This window comes from Ursus americanus, chromosome 18, assembly GCF_024610735.1.
Source record: "Ursus americanus isolate L20-20 chromosome 18, mUrsAme1.1.p, whole genome shotgun sequence".
Lineage (NCBI taxonomy): Eukaryota > Metazoa > Chordata > Mammalia > Carnivora > Ursidae > Ursus > Ursus americanus.
Window position 1 is genome coordinate 11,982,835 of NC_142144.1, and position 20,538 is coordinate 12,003,372.

The 20,538-nt window shown below is 41.5% G+C and overlaps 2 protein-coding genes across 2 annotated transcripts; both read right to left on the bottom strand.

Moving 5' to 3' along the window:
* Positions 1-858: 858 nt before the first annotated feature.
* On the bottom strand, positions 859-1,806 carry LOC123788091 (olfactory receptor 1L4). Its single transcript, XM_045791177.2, has one exon. It carries the CDS (start codon positions 1,789-1,791, stop codon positions 859-861), a length of 933 nt encoding a protein of 310 aa, XP_045647133.2. The 5' UTR covers positions 1,792-1,806.
* Positions 1,807-16,884: 15,078 nt separating this feature from the next.
* On the bottom strand, positions 16,885-17,832 carry LOC123788092 (olfactory receptor 1L4). The gene has a single exon (XM_045791178.2). The coding sequence runs from the start codon at positions 17,815-17,817 to the stop codon at positions 16,885-16,887; it is 933 nt and encodes a 310-aa protein (XP_045647134.2). The 5' UTR covers positions 17,818-17,832.
* Between the last annotated feature and the right edge of the window lie 2,706 nt (positions 17,833-20,538).

Here is a 20,538-nt window from a genome sequence, read left to right on the forward strand (position 1 = left end):
TATGAAATAAATCTTTGGTTTCGGGTCCAATGATTTTGACATTGTTTGTTTCATCAGCACAGCCTAGCTTATCCTGACTGACACACATTGCTATTCTCCAGGATATAAAGGACATTTCAGCGAGGATCATGGCCATGTGGACAAAGGCAGAAGCAAGGGGGAAGGGAAAGGAGTCAAGTGCTGAGAATTCACTGTGAGGACACCCTGGTGTTGGTGCGGGCACTACATCTGCTTTGTAGATTCTTCCATCTCCCCAGCCTTATTCTCTCTGTTCTCAAACCGAACAAGCCTCACAGGGCTTTTCCACTGTCCCTCAAACACATTCCAGTGTTTACTGTCTCCTCCTCTTTGTGTGGTTCCCACTATTTGGAATGTTTTGCCCATTTCCTGCTGTATTGAACTTTGATCTGTCCAAATCAGTCCATCCTTCAGGACAATCTTAGGTCGTTATTCCAAGAAGTTTTTTCCCAATTTCCTACCGACTTTGTGTATCTTCTTATTCTCAAAACCAGTAGGACTTTGTACTTTCTTGAGTTCTAGCCAAGGTCAAGCCCATGGGAGAGGTGTTTGGAGATAGCTTTATTTTACTTCGAGATGGCTGTATTTATATACATGGCAGGACCAGTTTCCCTGAAATGTGGATCCCTAGCAGCACTTGGCCTGGGATTGCACATGTAATTGGTCAAGGTCATTGGTAGAAACCAAGTGTTCTATCTTCTAGTCAGGGCTCTTATTGCTTTCCAGCACTACCTTCTCTGACCTGTTTGGGCACCATGTGAAAAATGGGCAGGAGGGGAAGACGATGTGATCATCTCTTAAGTCATCTCCCAGTTAAGGTGTTCCATCTATTTGCTCTTCCTATGAGTGAATTCTGTCCCTTAATTTCCCCAAACCCCTCTTCATATCTTTGTTCCTCAGGCTATAGATGAAGGGGTTCAGCATGGGTGTCACTACTGTGTACATGACTGTGGCTACCCGGTCCTTCACCACTGAGTACATGGACAGGGGCCTAAAATAGACATAGATGATACTCCCATAGAACAAGGCCACTACAGTGAGGTGGGAGCCACAGGTAGAGAAGGCCTTCCACTTGCCAGCTGCAGAGGGAATTCTGAGCACAGCGATGATGATTCGCAGGTAGGAGAAGAGGATGCACAGGAAGGGGGTCGCGATGACAGCCAGGGTCTCGGTCATGACCACAATCTGGCTGGAGGATGTGTCAGAGCAGGATAGCTTTAGCACAGGCTGGGTATCACAAAAGAAGTGCTTAATGACATGGGAGGCACAGAAGGACAGGCGGGACATGAGTAGCACCCGGAGCAGGGAGTGCAGGTGGGAGATGGTGCAAGAACCCAGGAGCATGAGGAGGCAACGCCGTGGGTTCATGACCATATCATAGTGGAAGGGGTTGCAGATGGCCACCAGCCGGTCTATGGCCATCGAGGCCAGAAGGTAACTGTCCGTGTTCCCACAGGCTATGAAGAAGTACATCTGGACCAGGCATCCCACGAAGGAGATAGCCTTGGTCTCTGATAGTAAATTTGCCAGCATCTTGGGCACAATGACTGTTGTGAAGCAGATATCCGTGAAGGACAGGTTGCTGAGGAAAAAGTACATCGGGGTGTGGAGTCGGGAGTCAGAGTGGATAACCAGAATGATGAGTAAATTGCCCATCACAGTGACCAGGTACATGATGAGGAAGATGGCAAAGAGTGGTTTCTGTAGCTGAGGGTTGGAGGAGAGGCCCAGGAGGATAAAGCCCGAGTCACTGCTGTAGTTCTTTGTCTCCATGTCTGTGCCTTCGTGGACAGGGTGTGGAGAAGCAGTTGGAGAGATGTGAAGGGCAATTTCATCAAGTCACCTTCTTCCCTAATCTCCAGCCTATTAAAAAAAAATCCCTCTGCTTTGTTAGAATTTTAAAGAACATTTACTTTAAGAAACTATTGGGAAGGGAGAGTAAAATCTGACATGGAAAAAATAAAGAAAATTCTAAGCTGCTTTCTCAGTAAGGAACTAAAAGTTTATCCCACATGTCTTAGGAACTTCTAGCAGCCTACCATGTGTGTGAGTTCTTCTCAGTTCTCTTTTTAAATATTCTTCTTAGGTTGTTTCTTGACCAACTGTTTATCTTCTTTTTTTTTCCCCTTCATGTGGCAGGGGAAGAGGCTATTGGGTCCCAACTTGAGTCAGGATACTTTCATAGAAGGCATATCCATGAATGATGTCGTTTCATAAGGATTCTGTCCTACTCATAGGAGCAGAGGTGGTAGCTGTGGTAATGGGGATAGGATAAATAACATCGTCATCGGTTGTCCTTGGTATCCACAGAAATTAGATAAGCCTCGCTTAAGTCTTCAGAGCAAAACCTGCTTCATGCTTCATGTTTATTTAAGCGTTTTTGTTTGGCTAATATGATTTAGATACTTACGGTTTTGGTTCAGGGATGCCAATCAAAATAGAAATACTACCATGAATAGCTTACATTACTGTGGTTAATTATTAAAGTATATATTAATTTTTTGATTAAAAAACTATGAAATCCTCATTCTCAACATTCATATATTATTGGAATAGAAAACTTTGAATGTAAGACTCTTTCTTACCACTATCATGGATAAAAACCACACATTAAAAGATACGGTCATTTTGGGAGGTGATGGAGGTCTTAACTAACCGTTCTGTGGCAATCATTTCAGAATATGTACGTGTATGAAGTCATCATGTTGTACACCGTAAAGTTACACAATGTTACATGTCCATTATATCTCAGAAATGCTGGAAAAAGAAGTCAGTTTTCTCAATTTATAACATTCAGTGTGCCTATAACAATACCCAAGGGCATTTTAATGGAAGTTGAGAAGGTCATTTTTAATGGAAGTTGAGAAGGTCATTATAAAACTCATCTAGAGGAGGAAATGGCTACAGAAAGACAAGATAATTTTGAAAAAACTAAAATAATAACAGAAGTTTTCTTTTTTTTTTTTTAAAGATTTTATTTATTTATTTGAAAGAGATAGAGACAGTCAGCGAGAGAGGGAACACAAGCAGGGGGAGTGGGAGAGGAAGAAGCAGGCTCATAGCGGAGGAGCCTGATGTGGGGCTCGATCCCATAAGGCCAGGATCACGCCCTGAGCCGAAGGCAGACGCTCAACCGCTGTGCCACCCAGGCGCCCCAATAACAGAAGTTTTCTAACCACAATTCAAAGCATGTAATAATGAAAGACAGTAAGCTAATGGAACACACAGAGAAAAACAAATGAGGGGTCAACGTAAAGAATTCTTTATACCTGTATTTAGACCTGTATTTGGATCTTGAACTATGAGCAATTTCATATAATGGGTTTATTTCATAGCAATGAAAAATGGATGAACTATTAAATCAGATATTTGATATTTATGGCAATTGGCTGCAACTTTAGAAAAGTTAAAGCTGGATTTCTATCTAACACACATAGAAATAAATCCCATATAAATGAACAAAGTAAAGATATACAAACCATAAAGTAAGTATTAGCTCAAAAGCAGTATATATTTATGGTCTCAGGACAGGAATGCCATTCCAAGGAAGAAAAAAATGTGGAGGCATAATGACAAAATACTGTACTCAAAAATATGAAAATTACACCAAAAGAGGTAATATGTAAAGCTAAACTATATACTCATGACTCAAAGAAAATGTCTGCAACACATTTCTGAAAAACCATAGAGAAAATGCTTGGCTTCCTTAGTAATCAGAAAATATACATTAGACTGAAATATAATTTTCACCCTTCAGATTGTCAATAGTTTTTTTTTTTTCTACATTATCCAAAGAGAAAAAGAACCTCACGTATACTGATAATGAGAGGGTAATCACTGTAGGATTTTGGCAATCTCTATCAGAATTGAATATACATTTGTTTATCGAATTGTTCCACTCACAGAAATATACCCTGTAGATAGAGTAGCACAAAGATATGTACACCTTTTTATTTTAGCATTACTTTAATGCCAAACAAAACAATATAAACAAACACTAAATTCTATCCCTGAAACTAATAATACAGTATATGTTCACTAAATTGAATTTAAATAAAAAATTAAAAGAGAAAGAAAGAAAACAAACATTCCCCAAACATCCTAACTATCCACAATAAGTGAATTTTTAAAGCAATTTATACTGTATTCTCTTTATGCAATATCGCACAGTGTCTGAACAAATACTGTGGAGCACGTCAGCCAACATTTATTAGCATTCAGTGTATGTCACACTACTGAGCTGAGTGCTTGGCATGTCTTTATCATTTTATTTTCTCCAAATCCTAGGAGATAAGCACTGTTATTATCCCGATTTTAGACACAAAAAGTAGAATTTAGTAAAGGTAAGTAACTGACTAGATCCCACTGTTAGTAAGTGGTAGAGCTGGGATTTTAACTCAGGCAGTCTGATGGCAGAGCAGAAGCTGTATGTTGCTAAGCTGTATTATCAAGCTTACACTGCTGTCCCTGATATTTTGTTAAGTGAGAAAGCAGGTTGCAGAAGGATACATAGAGAATAATTTTTGTAAAGAAAATATTTTATGTTGTGTTTGTTGTGGTTTGTGTGTTTACTTGTGTGTGGCTTCCTCCTGAAGTGAGATTGAAGACATGCACTGGGGAGTTCCTTCCATATTTAACTTTTTATTTTATTGTCCGTATTTAAAAATACTCTACACATGTTTCTTTATATTAATTATATAATTAAGAAGGTGAAATTTCCCTATAATTCCAGTTTTCACGGAAGTAGAGTTGTGTGCATATTTAAAAGTTTTTTTTTCTCTGCATAGATCTAGACAAATACTATATACAGTAAGTGTATCCATAATGCTTTTCTCCCCACAGTTGGTGTTACAGTGGGTATTTGTGTGTGTGTGTGTGTGTGTGTGTGTGTGTGTGTGTGTGTGTATCTTTGCACTCATGAGACAGTTTCTTTGGTATGGAATACATCTTGAGATGTAGAATGCTGAGTTGGAGTTTATGAACATTGAACATTTTAATAGACACTCCGAATCCGAGACACATAACCTTCATCCCACTATGGGGCAATGTGTTCATTTGACTCTCTGGGCTCTTTCTCCATCTCCTTCACCGTGTCTTTCAGCCTCACTGCTGGGACATCATTTTCCCTGGTGGTGAAGGGCTTCTGATCCTTTTTGGGCTTGTACCTGGAATTCCCCTGATCTAGGCAATATTTCTCTGGGGCAGTAGTTAACCCCCTACCCACTGAGCTGAATCAGATAAAATTGTATATTTTCTTATGCCTTGGGCAAGTCGCTTCATCTCCTTAGAGCTGTCAATAAGATGTGCTGGTTCTATATTCTGTCCTGCCTACTCCTGTCACCTGGACACTCCAGTGCCCCTTGACATACGCATATACCTGTGATAGCCTCACATGAAATTGCATTAAATATGTGCAGTTTTTTTACATATCAATTATACTTCAGTAAGGGTGTAAAAAAAAAAAGGAGAAGGGGAAGAGGAGGGGTGAAGGAAGGGAGGAAGGGGAAGGAAATGGGAGGGGTAGGGGAGGGGGAGGAATAGGAGGAGGCTAAGAAGGAGAGGAAGAAAAGAATAGGTACCCCACAGCCTGTCACAGATTTACCTACACAGGTAATGATAAGAGGACCCTGCCCATTTGGCAGTCCCTGAATACTTTCAAAGGTAGACCTGAAAAGAATTCAGTGATTTTGACTGTGGTTGGTTGAGCAGTCTCTGTGTTTTATGTCTGTGAGTCTCATAGACGAAAGTCAGCTCCACTTACTTGCCGTACTTGTTTGCTGTCCCCAGAGGACAGTTAGTGGAGGGATACTCGTGCTGTATCTAGTGCCAGATAATTACCATCTTCTCTATCCTGAGATTTTGAGGTGAAAACGCGGTGTTAATAATTATTGTAGTAGAATTTGGAAATGAAGTGCCTGTGCCTCCTTTCAAAAGTTTAGCCTATAAATCTTAAAAAAAAAACAAAACGTGGAGGGGGGCGCCTGGGTAGCTTGTCAGTTGAGCCTCCAGCTCTTGGTTTCAGTTCAGGTCACGATCTCAGGGTGGTGAGATTGATCCCCACATTGAGCTCCGTGCTTTGTGCGGAGTCTGCTTGAGATTCTCTCTCTCCCTCTTCCTTTACCCCCCTAAAATAAATAAATAAATCTTAAAAAAATAGTTTAGCCTCCCTGTCACGTCAGTACTGGTTTTGCCTGACCCACCTAAGGGGGAGGTCTGATGAGGCTTTATCACAGCTCTTGCGATGAATAAGAAGCAGCATGGGGTTTTGATTCACAGTCAATTTGAGAGTAAAACTGAAAGGCCTTTGATTTCTTTCAAAAGCACAATTATTATAACGTTATTGGATTCTGTGCCTTCTTAAGTTTGTATTATTAATTTACATACAGTGTTTCACTACCTTCCTATTGTGTAAATGAGATGATGTGTGCAAACACATTTTGACATGGTATGGCACCATGTAAATGAAAGTTATTATGGTTAGTAATAAAACATTTTATGTTCCTGGCCAAAAAAAGAGAGTTGAGTGAAAGAGCTTGGTGAAGCTTTCTATAGGTGGTTAGTATGATTGCTCATGACATTTTATTTTATTTTATTTTAGATTTATTTAAGTATCTGAGTGAGAGAGAGAGGAGGGGCAGAGGGAGAATCTCAAGCGGACTCCCTGCTGAGCACCGAGCCCATCCTGGGGCTCCATCCCTTGATCCTCAGATCATGACCACAGCTGAAACCAAGAGTCAGTTGCTTCATGGACTGAGCCACCCAGACACCCCAAGAAATGACATTTTAATGACGATTCTGGTCCTCAGTTAGTGGTGGGAAGGACCAGGGCAGACTTAGGGTCTTTCTAAGACTTTTACTTTTATTTATTTATTTTTTATAATAATTTTTTATTATGTTAGTCACCATACAGTATATCCTTAGTTTTTGATGTAATGTTCCATGATTCATTATTTGTGTATAACACCCAGTGCACCATGCAATACGTGCCATCCTTAATACCCATCACCAGCCTATCCCAATCCCCCTTCCCCCTCTCCTCTGAAGCCCTCAGTTTGTTTCCCAGAGTCCAGTCTCTCATGATTCATTCCCCCTTCTGTTTACTCCCCCTTCATTCTTCCCTTCCTTCTCCTACTGATCTTCCTATTTCTTATGTTCCATAAATGAGTGAAACCATATGATAATTGTCTTTCTCTGCTGACTGATTTCACTTAGCATAATCTCCTCCAGTCCGTCCATGTTGCTGCAAATGTTGTGTAATCGTTCTTTCTGATGGCTGAGTAATATTCCATTGTATATATGGACCACATCTTCTTAATCCAGTCATCTGTTGAAGGGCGTCTCGGCTCCTTCCACAATTTAGCTATTGTGGACAATGCTGCTATGAACATTGGGGTGCATGTGGCCCTTCTCTTCACTACGTCTGTATCTTTGGGGTAAATACCCAGTAGTGCAATTGCTGGATGATAGGGTAGCTCTATTTTTAACTTTTTAAGGGACCTCCACACTATTTTCCAAAGAGGCTGTACCAACTTGCATTCCCACCAACAATGTAAGAGGGCTCCCCTTTCTCCACATCCTCTCCAACATTTGTTGTTTCCTGCCTTGTCCATTTTTGCCATTCTAACTGGCGTAAGGTGGTATCTCAGTGTGGTTTTGATTTGAATTTCCCTGATGGCTAATGATTTTGAACATTTCCCAAGACTTTTAAATTACACTATCCCACCTTAAAAAGTATATACTCCCTTCCCTGTTAGATGGGAAATAGAAACTATTTCTCTACTTCACAACTTCCTCTATTGGAATTTCCCACGTTGTGGGCATCCATCATCTCAGGTTGGTGTTCCCTTCATGCTTGCTCACCATTGATGCAGGGCCCTTCTCCTAGCTGCCAAACCACATCACACCGGGGGCTATATGCTTGAAGCAGAGCATGCCCTTCCTAAGCAGGAAATAAAAGTGGTTGGTGTGTAATGTGCTGGTGAAAGCTGCACATCATGCAAGCACCTACTCCTGTGAATGAGCAAGGACAGTTGGGAACTGACTCAACTGGAAAAAATTCAGCTACCCTTTCTTGGGAAGGTTCTGGGCTTAGCACTTGTCCATTGACTCCTCACACTAGCACTATGTTGTTAGAAGCGTTGCTTTCCCCCTTTGATAGAAAAAGGGACTGAAATTCAGAGAGCCACGCAGCTGATAAGTGGCATTGCTGAGACTCACACCCAGGTAGGTGTGGCTTCAAATTGTGTTTTATCTGTGCTAAACGATGCTGTCACACCTATTTGCCACACCATGCACATGTAGTAGAGGTACTACAGAAGTCCTCTTACTTCCCAGTGCCTCATGCCTCCTGTGACCCAGTTCTCCTCCTCCCTCCTTTGTGCCCGTCCACTGGAATCTTTCAATTTCCTTCTTTCCTACTGCCCTTACCGCCTCCGATTCCATGAAGCCATGTGCTCGCCCCTCTTCCTTGCCTTCAGAGAGGAATGATTGCAGGAGACTTTGGACCTCAGCTCTGCCAGATTCTGAGAAAACAGTAGCTCTTTCCTTTTGCCGCATCAGTACCTAACTTAGAGTCTCTCCTGGGTCAGGTGCTTAGAAACCAGTTTCTCTCTGACCTCTCTCTTCCCTCTTCCAGCAGAGGGACGAACAGATACAGAGCATCTTGAACAGATCTGACCTGCTTTGGGATCCTGCAGAGCCCTTTGCAGGCATGGCCCTTGTCTTTTCAGTTCTCTGAAATCTTTATGCCTAGCTTTCAGTCATCAGATTAGAGCTTAACCCAGCCATTGCCAGCTGTTAAATCATAGATTCCAAGGCAAGAGGACGTTGGAAATATGCCCACTGGATTCTTTTTTGTGAATTCAGTCTGTCTCAACATACCTTTGGGATCCCTCTGACGGACCAGAAGTGCTTAAGGTGGGAAAGTGGGACTTTTGCTAAAACCCAGTCTGTTGTGTCCCTCTGCTGAGCTGGCAGTGCCTCACCCAGATGTCTCCTATTGGAGACACCCACTTCACTGCATCTCTTCCCGTGGCTATTCTCAGTCATGGTAACAGAATAGCTAGCAGTGACATGGTGCTTATATGTGCCAGACACTGCTTTACGAACTTGACATACATAAATCATTTAGTTTTTGCAACACCCCTTTTCACAGATAAGGAAACGGAGGCACAAGGAATTGAAGTGACTTACCTGAGTCCACACAGCTAGAAGGTGTTGGAGTCCAGCTTGAGAAAGTGTGCTCTTATCCCCTACATTGCACTAGCTTTCTCATTCACTTGTTTTCCCGCTGCCCTAGTTTCTTTAAGGAGGTCACCCTGAGGCTCTTGGTTTGCATGATGTCGGCTGTGCCCCTTAAAGGAAGGGACCAGTGCCTTGCATGAGCATGTTCTCCAGAAATGTGTGATAGATGGTAAAAAGAAAAAAAAAAGAGAGAGAGAGAGAGATGAAATCTGTTGGCTTTTGAGATGGAGGAGAGAAGATAGGATTAGGAAAAGGGCGGAAGATCATAGTTGACCCCCAGTTTCTGTTCCCAAAGATCCCTCAGCCTGCCTACCTGTGGGCCTGCCTACCTGTGTTCAGAGGAGATTCAGGGTCCTGACCAGGCTAGGGGACCTGCCAGGGAGTTAAGATCAGGCTCTGAGTCTGTGAGGGAGTAGGCCAGGGCAAGTGCAGACTTGCTTTCAGAAATGTGCTGTCTCTTCTCCCTATGTACAGTGGGTGTTGGTAGTGGAAAGGTAGACCCAGGGGTCTGTCCTCTGTGAATGCCAGAGCCCTGGGGGCATTGGCCCTGCGGTCTTCCCAGGAGAGAAGAACATTACTGATGTCCTTACTGAGCTCTGTGTTCAGGAGCTTGGTGGGAACCTGGGCTCTAGAGGTGTCGCCTCATGTCCCCGGGAAGGGAATTAGGGCCGTGCAGCAACAGGGGTGGAGGTTTTCATGCACAGTTATGTGAAGCATGGGCACAAACATGTGAGTTCATGCACACATGCGTGCTCTCTGTTCATGTGTGGGCTCCTTGTGCATGTCTGTGTGTAGGCTTATGTGTGCCTGCCTGGAAGGAGAGGTGATGGTGTCTGACATCTCCGAAGTTCTGTGTCTGCATGCATGACTGTATCTAGGTGCAGGTGTAGTGTTCTGGGGGAGGGATTAAGATGTGGGTCTGGAGCCAGCTGGAATAGATTCAGATGCTGGCTCTACCTCCTATAGGCTCCTTTTGCAACTTTAGACAGATATTTTTTAAGTGATTATTTGAATTCCAGTTAATTAATATACAGTGTAATATTAGTTTTAGGTATACGATATAGTGATTCAGCACTTCCATACAACACCCTGTGCTCATCACCACAAATGCTCCCCGTAATCCCCAACACCTGTTTCCCCCAATCCCCTCCCCCCATGGTAACCATCAGTTTGTTCTCTATAGTAGTTAAGTGTCTGTTTCTTGGTTTGCTTCTCTCTGTTTTCCTTTGCACATTTGTTTGGTTTTTTAAGTTCTACACATGAGTGAAATCATATGGTATTTGTTTCTCTGACTGACTTATTTCACTTAACATAATACTCTCTAGCTCCATCCATATTGTTGCAAATAGAAACATTTCATTCTTTTTGATGGCTGAGTAATATTCCATCATAGATATATATATATATAGATATATATATAGATATATATATATATATGTGTGTGTGTGTGTGTGTGTGTGTGTGTGTATGTATATATGTGTGTATACCACCTTTTCTTTATCCATTCATCAGTGGATGGACACTTGGGGCGTTTCCATATTTTGGCTATTGTTGATAATGCTGCTACAGACATCAGGGTGCATGTATCCCTTTGTATTCTTTGGGTAAATACCTAGTAGTGTAATTGCTAGATCATGGGGTAGTTCTATTTTTAAATTTTTGAGGAACCTCCATACTGTTTTTCAGAGTGACTGCACCAGTTTGCATTCCCACCAGCAGTACAACAGGGTTCCCCTTTCTCCACATTGTCACCAGCACCTGTTGTTTCTTATGTTGTTGATTATAGCCATTCTGACCAGTGTGAGGCGATATCTCATTGTACTTTCATTTGTTTTTCTCTGAAAATCAATGATGTTGAGCATCTGTTCATCTGTCTGTTGGCCATCTGTATATCATCTTTGGAAAAATGTCTGTTTATGTCTTCTGCCCATTTTCTTTTCTTTTTTTTATAGTATAATTTTATGTATGTATGTATGTTAGTCACCATACAGTACATCATTAGTTTTTGATGTAGTGTTCCATGATTCATTATTTGCGTCTATCACCCAGTGCTCATTACAACACGTGCCCTCCTTAATACCCATCCCCCCACCACCCTCCCCTCTGAAACCCTCGGTTTGTTTCCCAGAGTCCATAGTTTCTCATGGTTCATCTCCCCCTCTGATTTCCCCCCTTCAGTTTTCCGTTCCTTCCCCTAGTGTCCTCCATGCTATTCCTTATGTTCCACATATGAGTGAAACCATATGATAATTGTCTTAATCTGCTTGACTTATTTCACTTAGCATAATCCCCTCCAGTTCCATCCATGTCGATGCAAATGGTGGGTATTCATCCTTTCTGATGGCTGAGTAATACTCCATTGTATATATAAACCACATCTTGTTTATCCATTCATCTGTTGAAGGGCATCTCGGCTCCTTCCACAGTTTGGGTATTGTGAACATTGCTGCTATGAACACCAGGGTGTAGGTGCCCCTTCTTTTCACTACATTTGTATCTTTGGGGTAAATACCTAGTAGTGCAATTCCTGGGTCATAGGGTAGCTCTATTTTTAACATCTTGAGGAGCCTCCATACTGTTATCCAGAGTTTCTGTACCGACTTGCATTCCCCAACAGTGTAAGAGGGTTCCCCTTTCTCCACATCCTCTACAACATTTGTTGTTTCTTGCCTTGTTAATTTTTGCCATTCTAACTGGTGTAAGGTGGTATCTCAATGTGGTTTTGATTTGAATTTCCCAGATTTCTGCCTGTTTTCTAATTGGATTATTCCTTTTCTGGGTTTTGTTGATTGTTTCCTGATATTCTTTAAACATTTTTTCCTTTAATGGACTTAATTTTTTAGAGCAGTTACAATGCCACAGCAAAATTAATTACATAGTACTGAGTGTTCCTGCATACTCGCAACCCTCATACATTCACAAACGCCCTAATTATCAACAGCCCCAGCAGAGTGCTACAGTTGTCATAATTGATGAACTCCACTGACACATCGTCATCGCTCAAATCCATAGTGTACAGTAGGATTCATTCTTGGTGGTTTACATTCTGTGGGTTTTGACAAGTGTATTGACAACATTATAGCATCGTAGAGAATAGTTTCTGTGGCCCTAACATCTTTGGTATTCCACCTATTCATTCCTCCCTTCCACCTGGCAATCACTGATCCTTTACTGTTTCCATCACTTTTCCTTTTCCAGAATGTCATATAATGGAATCATATAACATTGAGCCTTTCAGATTGACTTCTTTCATTAAGTAATATACATTTAAGGTCTTCTATGTGTTTTTCAGATTTGATAGCTCATTTCTTGTTTGTACTGAATAATACTTCATTGTCTGGATATACCACTGTTTATCCACTCAGCTACTGAAGATATATATTCAAAAATAGCTGGAGATGATTTTACTGTTACATGGGGGATGTGAAAATCTTATTCTGCCACCTGATGCAGTCTTCTGTGTTGTGTATGGTGCTTCAGTTCAGAAGCCTGGCCTCTATCCCAGGTTCCCAGCTTTACAGTGGCTCCAGAAGAGTCCTGTGTATGGGTACTGTCTTCCACTTTACAAGACTTGCCATAATAAAGAAGATGTGGTCCATATATACAATGGAACATTACTCAGCCATCAGAAAGAACGATTACCCAACATGGACGGGACTGGAGGAGATTATGCTAAGAGAAATAAGTCAAGCAGAGAAAGACAACTGTCAAATGGTTTCACTCATTTATGGAACATAAGGAATAGCAGGGATATTGGTAGGAGAAGGAAGGGAAGAATGAAGGGGGGATAAACAGAAGGGAGAATGAACCATGAGAGACTATGGACTCTGGGAAACAAACCGAGGGTTTCAGGGGGATTGGACTAGGCCGGTGATGGGTATTAAGGAGGGCACATATTGCATGGAGCACTGGGTGTTATACGCAAACAATGAATCATGGAACACTACATCAAAAACAAATGAGGTACTGTATGGTGACTAACATAATAAAAAATTTAAAAAAAAATCTGTACACACAACAACAACAGCAACAACAACAACAACAACAAGAACAACAAAAACCCAAGACTTGCCATAGTCACTGTTAGGTTGGGGTTGGAGCGGGAGCCCTTCTTATGGTTCCTTACCTGGTTTCTGACTCCTAGGCTGCCTCTGATTTAAGTAGCTCTCCCACCTCCCTAACAAGGGGCAGCTGTTTGTTGGGTTAGGGTGGAGCTTGGTGGTGGCCGGATTGGATTAGGGAAATCTAAAAATCACAAGGCCTTCTGGCAGGAATCTGAGAGCTGACCATGGTAAAAGCAGTGGGACTAGGTCCCCAGGTTCTTTATGCCTATGTGGACCTGGCTAGTTTCACCTTCATCTTTTGAAGTTCTCAGTTCCATTAAACCCTGATTATTTCCATTTTGTGCAGGAAAAGCAGGGTTACCTATGATGCAGAATAGTAGGACTCTGACTCAGATGAACTGAGTTTCTAGGTATGTCCCTAAGAATTTCTTTATGGTATGTGTCTGAAATTCTTGATACATCCAGAGACAATGACCTTTAGAACATATCTCCTGTCCAGGGAATGCAGGGGCTCTGGAGAAGCTTGGTGGTGTTTGTACTTAGCATTGAACACCAGGTTCATCCTAACTGGCTCATTTGCTTGTTCCGTGTGTAAGTTCTGCTGGTGGACGGCTGGAGACTGGTTGGCTGGGAAGAGATTTTCTGCTGTGGGGGGGAATAAATCCATAACCTCATCTCTTGAAACTTCTACTCTTGGAGGATTCGACTCCTCCTTTTCTGTCCTCTTTGCTAATACCTTCTCTATCGGACTCTTCAATGTCAGAAATATTCAGCACTCTTCTCTAGGTCCTTCTCAGCATTCATGTTTCATACCCCTCCTAGTTTATGTTACTTACTCTGATCAACAGGCAAAATATGTTCAAGGAAGTAATTTTTCTTAGCTCAGTATCGTGCAAAATCTCCAACATTTTCATATATGTAATGAGCTTGCAGTAGAAGGACCCAATAAATTTCCTTCACAGTTTCCTCATCAAATGACATGCTTCTAGTATTATTCCACTATTGTATTCAACCAGCCTCACACGTTATCTATCTATACGGTAGGAGGAAGAGCTGTCAAGGGGTTTCCTGGTCTACTCCCAAGGGCCACGTAGAAGCACTTCACCTGACTTGGCAGATGTTCAGAAAGCCTGCTTAGACCTTTGCTCTGACTATATGTACTTTCATAAGGAATTTATTTCATTCTTACTGATGTTTATATAACAAATTTCCAAGTTCACCTTGGGCTCCTTTGTTTGGATAGCAAAACTTTGATTAACGTTTTTCGGTACTACCTGCCAACATCAGCTCACCCTTCTGAAGTGTGGCAGGATATCTTGTGGAAAGTGCTTCCTATTCTGACAGAAACAGTACTCTAGCTGTGACTGAGAAGGTTAGGACTAACCTGGGGGCCAGATTGGTAACTTACCCTAACGTGTTATCTCATGGTCACCTGTCATGTACTTTATGGAATACCTATAGAATTATACCTAAAAGATCTTGATTTCTTAGTGACTACGTGTTGTTGAGAAAAAGGAGTCTGGGACTGATGGCAGAGGGGACTCAGAAAAAAAATATGTTTAGGGCGCCTGGGTGGCTCGGTCGTTAAGCGTCTGCCTTCAGCTCAGGGCGTGATCCCAGGGTCCTGGGATCGAGCCCCACATCGGGCTCCTCCGCTGGGAGCCTGCTTCTTCCTCTCCTACTCCCCCTGCTTATGTTCCCTCTCTCGCTGGCTGTCTCTCTCTCTGTCAAATAAATAAATAAATAAAATCTTAAAAAAAAAAAGAAAAAATATGTTTAGTTTCCTGGAACCAAATGACTTACTTATGTTTAGAAGTTACTGGAAGGTGTAATTAATGAATTTGTGTATTCCATATATGCCAGGCATTATTCGTTTTTAAAGTGGTTGATTATACATGATTCAAATGATGGCACAGACATATAGGAAGTAGAAAGAGTACAGGCTTTGTAGGCCAGCATCCCAAAAGCTGAGTGACTAGTGGGGATAGTGGTGCAAGCCAGGTATGCCCATACAATATGAAGGCAAGTGCAGCTTGAGTTTTTTTGTTTTTTTGGTTTTTTTTTTTTTGGGATTGCTGGTTGCTTTTCAATCACTGGACAAGTCACAGTAACAGCAATGGCAGGAACCTTAATGTGGGGCCCCAGGTATCCCTTTGTTCCATTAGGCCACTATACACCTCTGGTTAGGGTGTTAAGGCCAAATGTCTGATATTCAAGTTGAACTCCTGCCATCAGCAAGCTTATGGTTAATAAAAGCTGGCGGTTATTCAAACTTGATGAAATAAATGAGGCAGGATTCTCAGACAATATAGGATCTTATGTTATTTTTGTTATTGAAATTGATAATCAGGTGCAATTGATTAAGCAACAAATTCACACTTGTGTATTTGTGTGTTATTAGAGTTGTGTATGGTCTTAAATTTGTGCATCTGGTAATTGTGGTCTCCATTTGACAGATGCACTATTGAATTGTGCCTCCTGGTTCCCTTGTGTTTGAGAGGGGTTGTAAGTGATGACAAGTGGTGTGAGTCACACCTAGACCAGAGTATTTAGATGGTAGTGCAAAATCTTCAGGTTTTCCTCAGCTTCTGATGGAGTGATGATTAAGGTTTACAGTGGTGTCTGCTCCATCAGCTTTGGTCCCTGAGTGTTTAAAGTGAGCAGCACCCTATGCTTTTCAGTGGTGAACATGCAGTGTCAATATGAAATAAATCTTTGGTTTCGGGTCCAACGATTTTGACATTGTTTGTTTCATCAGCACAACCTAGCTTATCCTGACTGACACACATTGCTTTTCTCCAGGATATAAAGGACATTTCAGCGAGGATCATGGCCGTGTGGACAAAGGCAGAAGCAAGGGGGAAGGGAAAGGAGTCAAGTGCTGAGAATTCACTGTGAGGACACCCTGCTGTTGGTGTGGGCACCACATCTGCTTTGTAGATTCTTCCATCTCCCCAGCCTTATTCTCTCTGTTCTCAAACCGAACAAGCCTCACAGGGCTTTTCCACTGTCCCTCAAACACATTCCAGTGTTTACTGTCTCCTCCTCTTTGTGTGGTTCCCACTATTTGGAATGTTTTGCCCATTTCCTGCTGTATTGAACTTTGATCTGTCCAAATCAGTCCATCCTTCAGGACAATCTTAGGTCGTTATTCCAAGAAGTTTTTTCCCAATTTCCTACCGACTTTGTGTATCTTCTTATTCTCAAAACCAGTAGGACTTTGTACTTTCTTGAGTTCTAGCCAAGGTCAAGCCCATGGGAGAGGTGTTTGGAGATAGCTTTATTTTACTTCGAGATGGCTGTATTTATATACATGGCAGGACCAGTTTCCCTGAAATGTGGATCCCTAGCAGCACTTGGCCTGGGATTGCACATGTAATTGGTCAAGGTCATTGGTAGAAACCAAGTGTTCTATCTTCTAGTCAGGGCTCTTATTGCTTTCCAGCACTACCTTCTCTGACCTGTTTGGGCACCATGTGAAAAATGGGCAGGAGGGGAAGATGATGTGATCATCTCTTAAGTCATCTCCCAGTTAAGGTGTTCCATCTATTTGCTCTTCCTATGAGTGAATTCTGTCCCTTAATTTCCTCAAACCCCTCTTCATATCTTTGTTCCTCAAGCTATAGATGAAGGGGTTCAGCATGGGTGTCACTACTGTGTACATGACTGTGGCTACCCGGTCCTTCACCACTGAGTACATGGACAGGGGCCTAAAATAGACATAGATGACACTCCCATAGAACAAGGCCACTACAGTGAGGTGGGAGCCACAGGTAGAGAAGGCCTTCCACTTGCCAGCTGCAGAGGGAATTCTGAGCACAGCGATGATGATTCGCAGGTAGGAGAAGAGGATGCACAGGAAGGGGGTCGCGATGACAGCCAGGGTCTCGGTCATGACCACAATCTGGCTGGAGGATGTGTCAGAGCAGGATAGCTTTAGCACAGGCTGGGTATCACAAAAGAAGTGCTTAATGACATGGGAGGCACAGAAGGACAGGCGGGACATGAGTAGCACCCGGAGCAGGGAGTGCAGGTGGGAGATGGTGCAAGAACCCAGGAGCATGAGGAGGCAACGCCGTGGGTTCATGACCATATCATAGTGGAAGGGGTTGCAGATGGCCACCAGCCGGTCTATGGCCATCGAGGCCAGAAGGTAACTGTCCGTGTTCCCACAGGCTATGAAGAAGTACATCTGGACCAGGCATCCCACGAAGGAGATAGCCTTGGTCTCTGATAGTAAATTTGCCAGCATCTTGGGCACAATGACTGTTGTGAAGCAGATATCCGTGAAGGACAGGTTGCTGAGGAAAAAGTACATCGGGGTGTGGAGTCGGGAGTCAGAGTGGATAACCAGAATGATGAGTAAATTGCCCATCACAGTGACCAGGTACATGATGAGGAAGATGGCAAAGAGTGGTTTCTGTAGCTGAGGGCTGGAAGAGATGCCCAGGAGGATAAAGCCCGAGTCACTGCTGTAGTTCTTTGTCTCCATGTCTGTGCCTTCGTGGACAGGGTGTGGAGAAGCAGTTGGAGAGATGTGAAGGGCAATTTCATCAAGTCACCTTCTTCCCTAATCTCCAGGTTATAAAAATGCCCATTGACATTTTTTTTCTGATTTTAAAGAGTATTTACTTCAAGACATTCTAGAACAAGAGGGAGTAAAATCCAGTAAGAGAAAAATAAGAAAATTTCAAGTTGCTTTTTACATGAGAAACTAATGTTTTCCCTTGTGTCCTTAGGTAATTCTTCCTTGAAAAAATTCTGTTAGCCTAATTTGTCTGAGTTTTCTCAATTTTCTTTCTAAATATTCTTTTTTTTTGATGTGTCAAAGTTTATTAAACACTTCTGTTCGCATATTAAATAACCATGCTAAGAAAAATATTCTGGTGGCAGTAGTAGGGATAACACTGGCAATGGAGTAAAAAAGTATATCATTGTTTTCTCCAGGTGTAAAATAAAAGACATTTTCTTTAATTGCAACTTCAGTCTAACTAGGAAGTGAAAATAGCATTTTTCTCCAGCCTCATTGAGGTATATTTGACCACATTTTATATATTTAAGGTGTACAACAAGATGAGCTGATATATGCATACATGGCAAAAGACATTTTAAGGACAGGAAAAAAAAAGAAATTTAGCACAAAATGCATATAAATTTGAGAATATGGTGCTTTAAAAACAGACATCTGCTTAAAAATTTCAGTAAGGAGCACTGGGTGTTATATGCAAACAATGAATCATGGAACACTACATCAAAATCTAATGATGTACGGTATGGTGACTAACATAACATGATAAAAAAAATTTCAGCAAGGGTCATATTCTATTTAGGTTGTTTCTTGAGCAACTCTTTAGATTTTTTTTTTCTTCTTCTCCAGGGGATAGCTTTACATACATGACTTATTTTGACTAAGAAAGTATGAAGCCCTCATTCTAAACATTTAAATATTACCAGAATAGAAAACTTTGAATGGAAGCATCCCGTTCCACCAATTAGGGGAAAGACAACACAAGGATGGCCTCTGTTACCACTTTTAAGCTATAGTGCTCAGATGGTAGTGTAGGCCTGTGAAAAAGCAAAATTAATGAAATAGGCATAATATTTAACTTGTCATTATTCTTAGCTGACTTGTTTGGCTATCTAGCAAAATCCAAAATCATCTGAGAACTTTTAAACCTATGAAGATTTATCAAAGTGGCCAGATATAAGATATCATACAAATATTCATATTTATCTTGTAGTAGAAAAATATAATGGAGTAAAAGGTTTCAATTGGAAATGGCAAGAAAGTCTAACCATCCAGCCACTGTAGTGTCTGCCTTGACCCAGACCCTCTGTCCCTACATCGACTAGTAGTGCAGCCCCACAGCCTCACACTGGTGTAGGACGTGAGAGCCTGTGCTCCAGTAGGAAATCCAGCTTCGTTGGAGACATTCAAGCGAAGGTTGGAGAACTAATTTTCCAGAACAACAAGGAAAGTCATGCATCAGGAAAGGTATAAACATACCAAAAGCATATGGCAGCACAAATACCAGAATCTGATCAGACCAAACAGCTTAAGGAATTTCTTGGAACCTACAATAAACTTACAGAAAGCTGCTATTTGGACTGTGTCAAAGACTTCACAACAACAGAAGTAGAACCTGAGGAGCTGTTCAGAACATCACTGACAGAAATATTTGACAATGAGACAAAGTATATCCATGAGATTTCAGGAATATCATATTTAGCTGAATGAGGCCCTGGCAACCAAAGCAGAACCCTTTGGCCAATCAGGATAGAGAAGTCCTGATGGATGGACTTTTGACAAAAGAATGCCAGCAGTTGTTGTGATGGAAAAGAGGATTCATCTGCTGGATTCTTCCTCCCACCCCCTCTGTCCCTCCCCGCTTGTGCATTCTCTCTCTCTCTCAAATAAATAAAAATCTTAAAAAAAAAACCAAAACCATTTGTTTCTTCCACAAAAAAAAGAAAGTCTAAAAAATATTTGGTAATAAATCTGATAGAAAAAAGTAAAAAGAAATGAGAAAGATCTCTCTTCAGAAAGTGTAACAGAACACAAAAGGATGTCTGAATAAATGGAGATACTATACTTCTAAAAAGGGAAGAGTCAATTTAAAAGTGCCAATTCTGAGATTGCACATATAAGTACATTATACATTAGCTGTCTTTATCTGTTTAGCATCATGCCCACAAGTTCCATCCAAGTTGTAATTGGCAGGATTTCCTTCCTTTTTTTGGGAGTCTAAAAGAGACAAATTCATAGAAACAGAGTACAATTGTGGTTACAGGAGGCTAGGATGGGAGAAATGGGTACATGTTGAACAGAAGGTACAAATTTCCATTTGTAAGGTCAATAAGTTCTGGAGACCTAATGTAAAGTATGGTGACAAAAGTTAGCAATTTTGTATTATGTACTTGATATTTGCTAAGAGAGTAGGTATTATTTGTTTTAATTGAGATATAATTGACGTATGACATTGTGTAAACTTAAGTTGTAAAATGTGTTCATTTGATGCATTTAAATTGCAGTGTGACTATCAACATAGCATTAGCCAACACCTCTGTCACACCACATAATTATCATTTCTTTTTTGTGATGGGAACAGTTAAGATCTACCACTCTTAGAAACTGAGAGGTTTATATATAATTCAGTATTGTTGTCTGTAATCACTATGCTGCATGTTAAATCTCCAGGATTTATTCATCTAC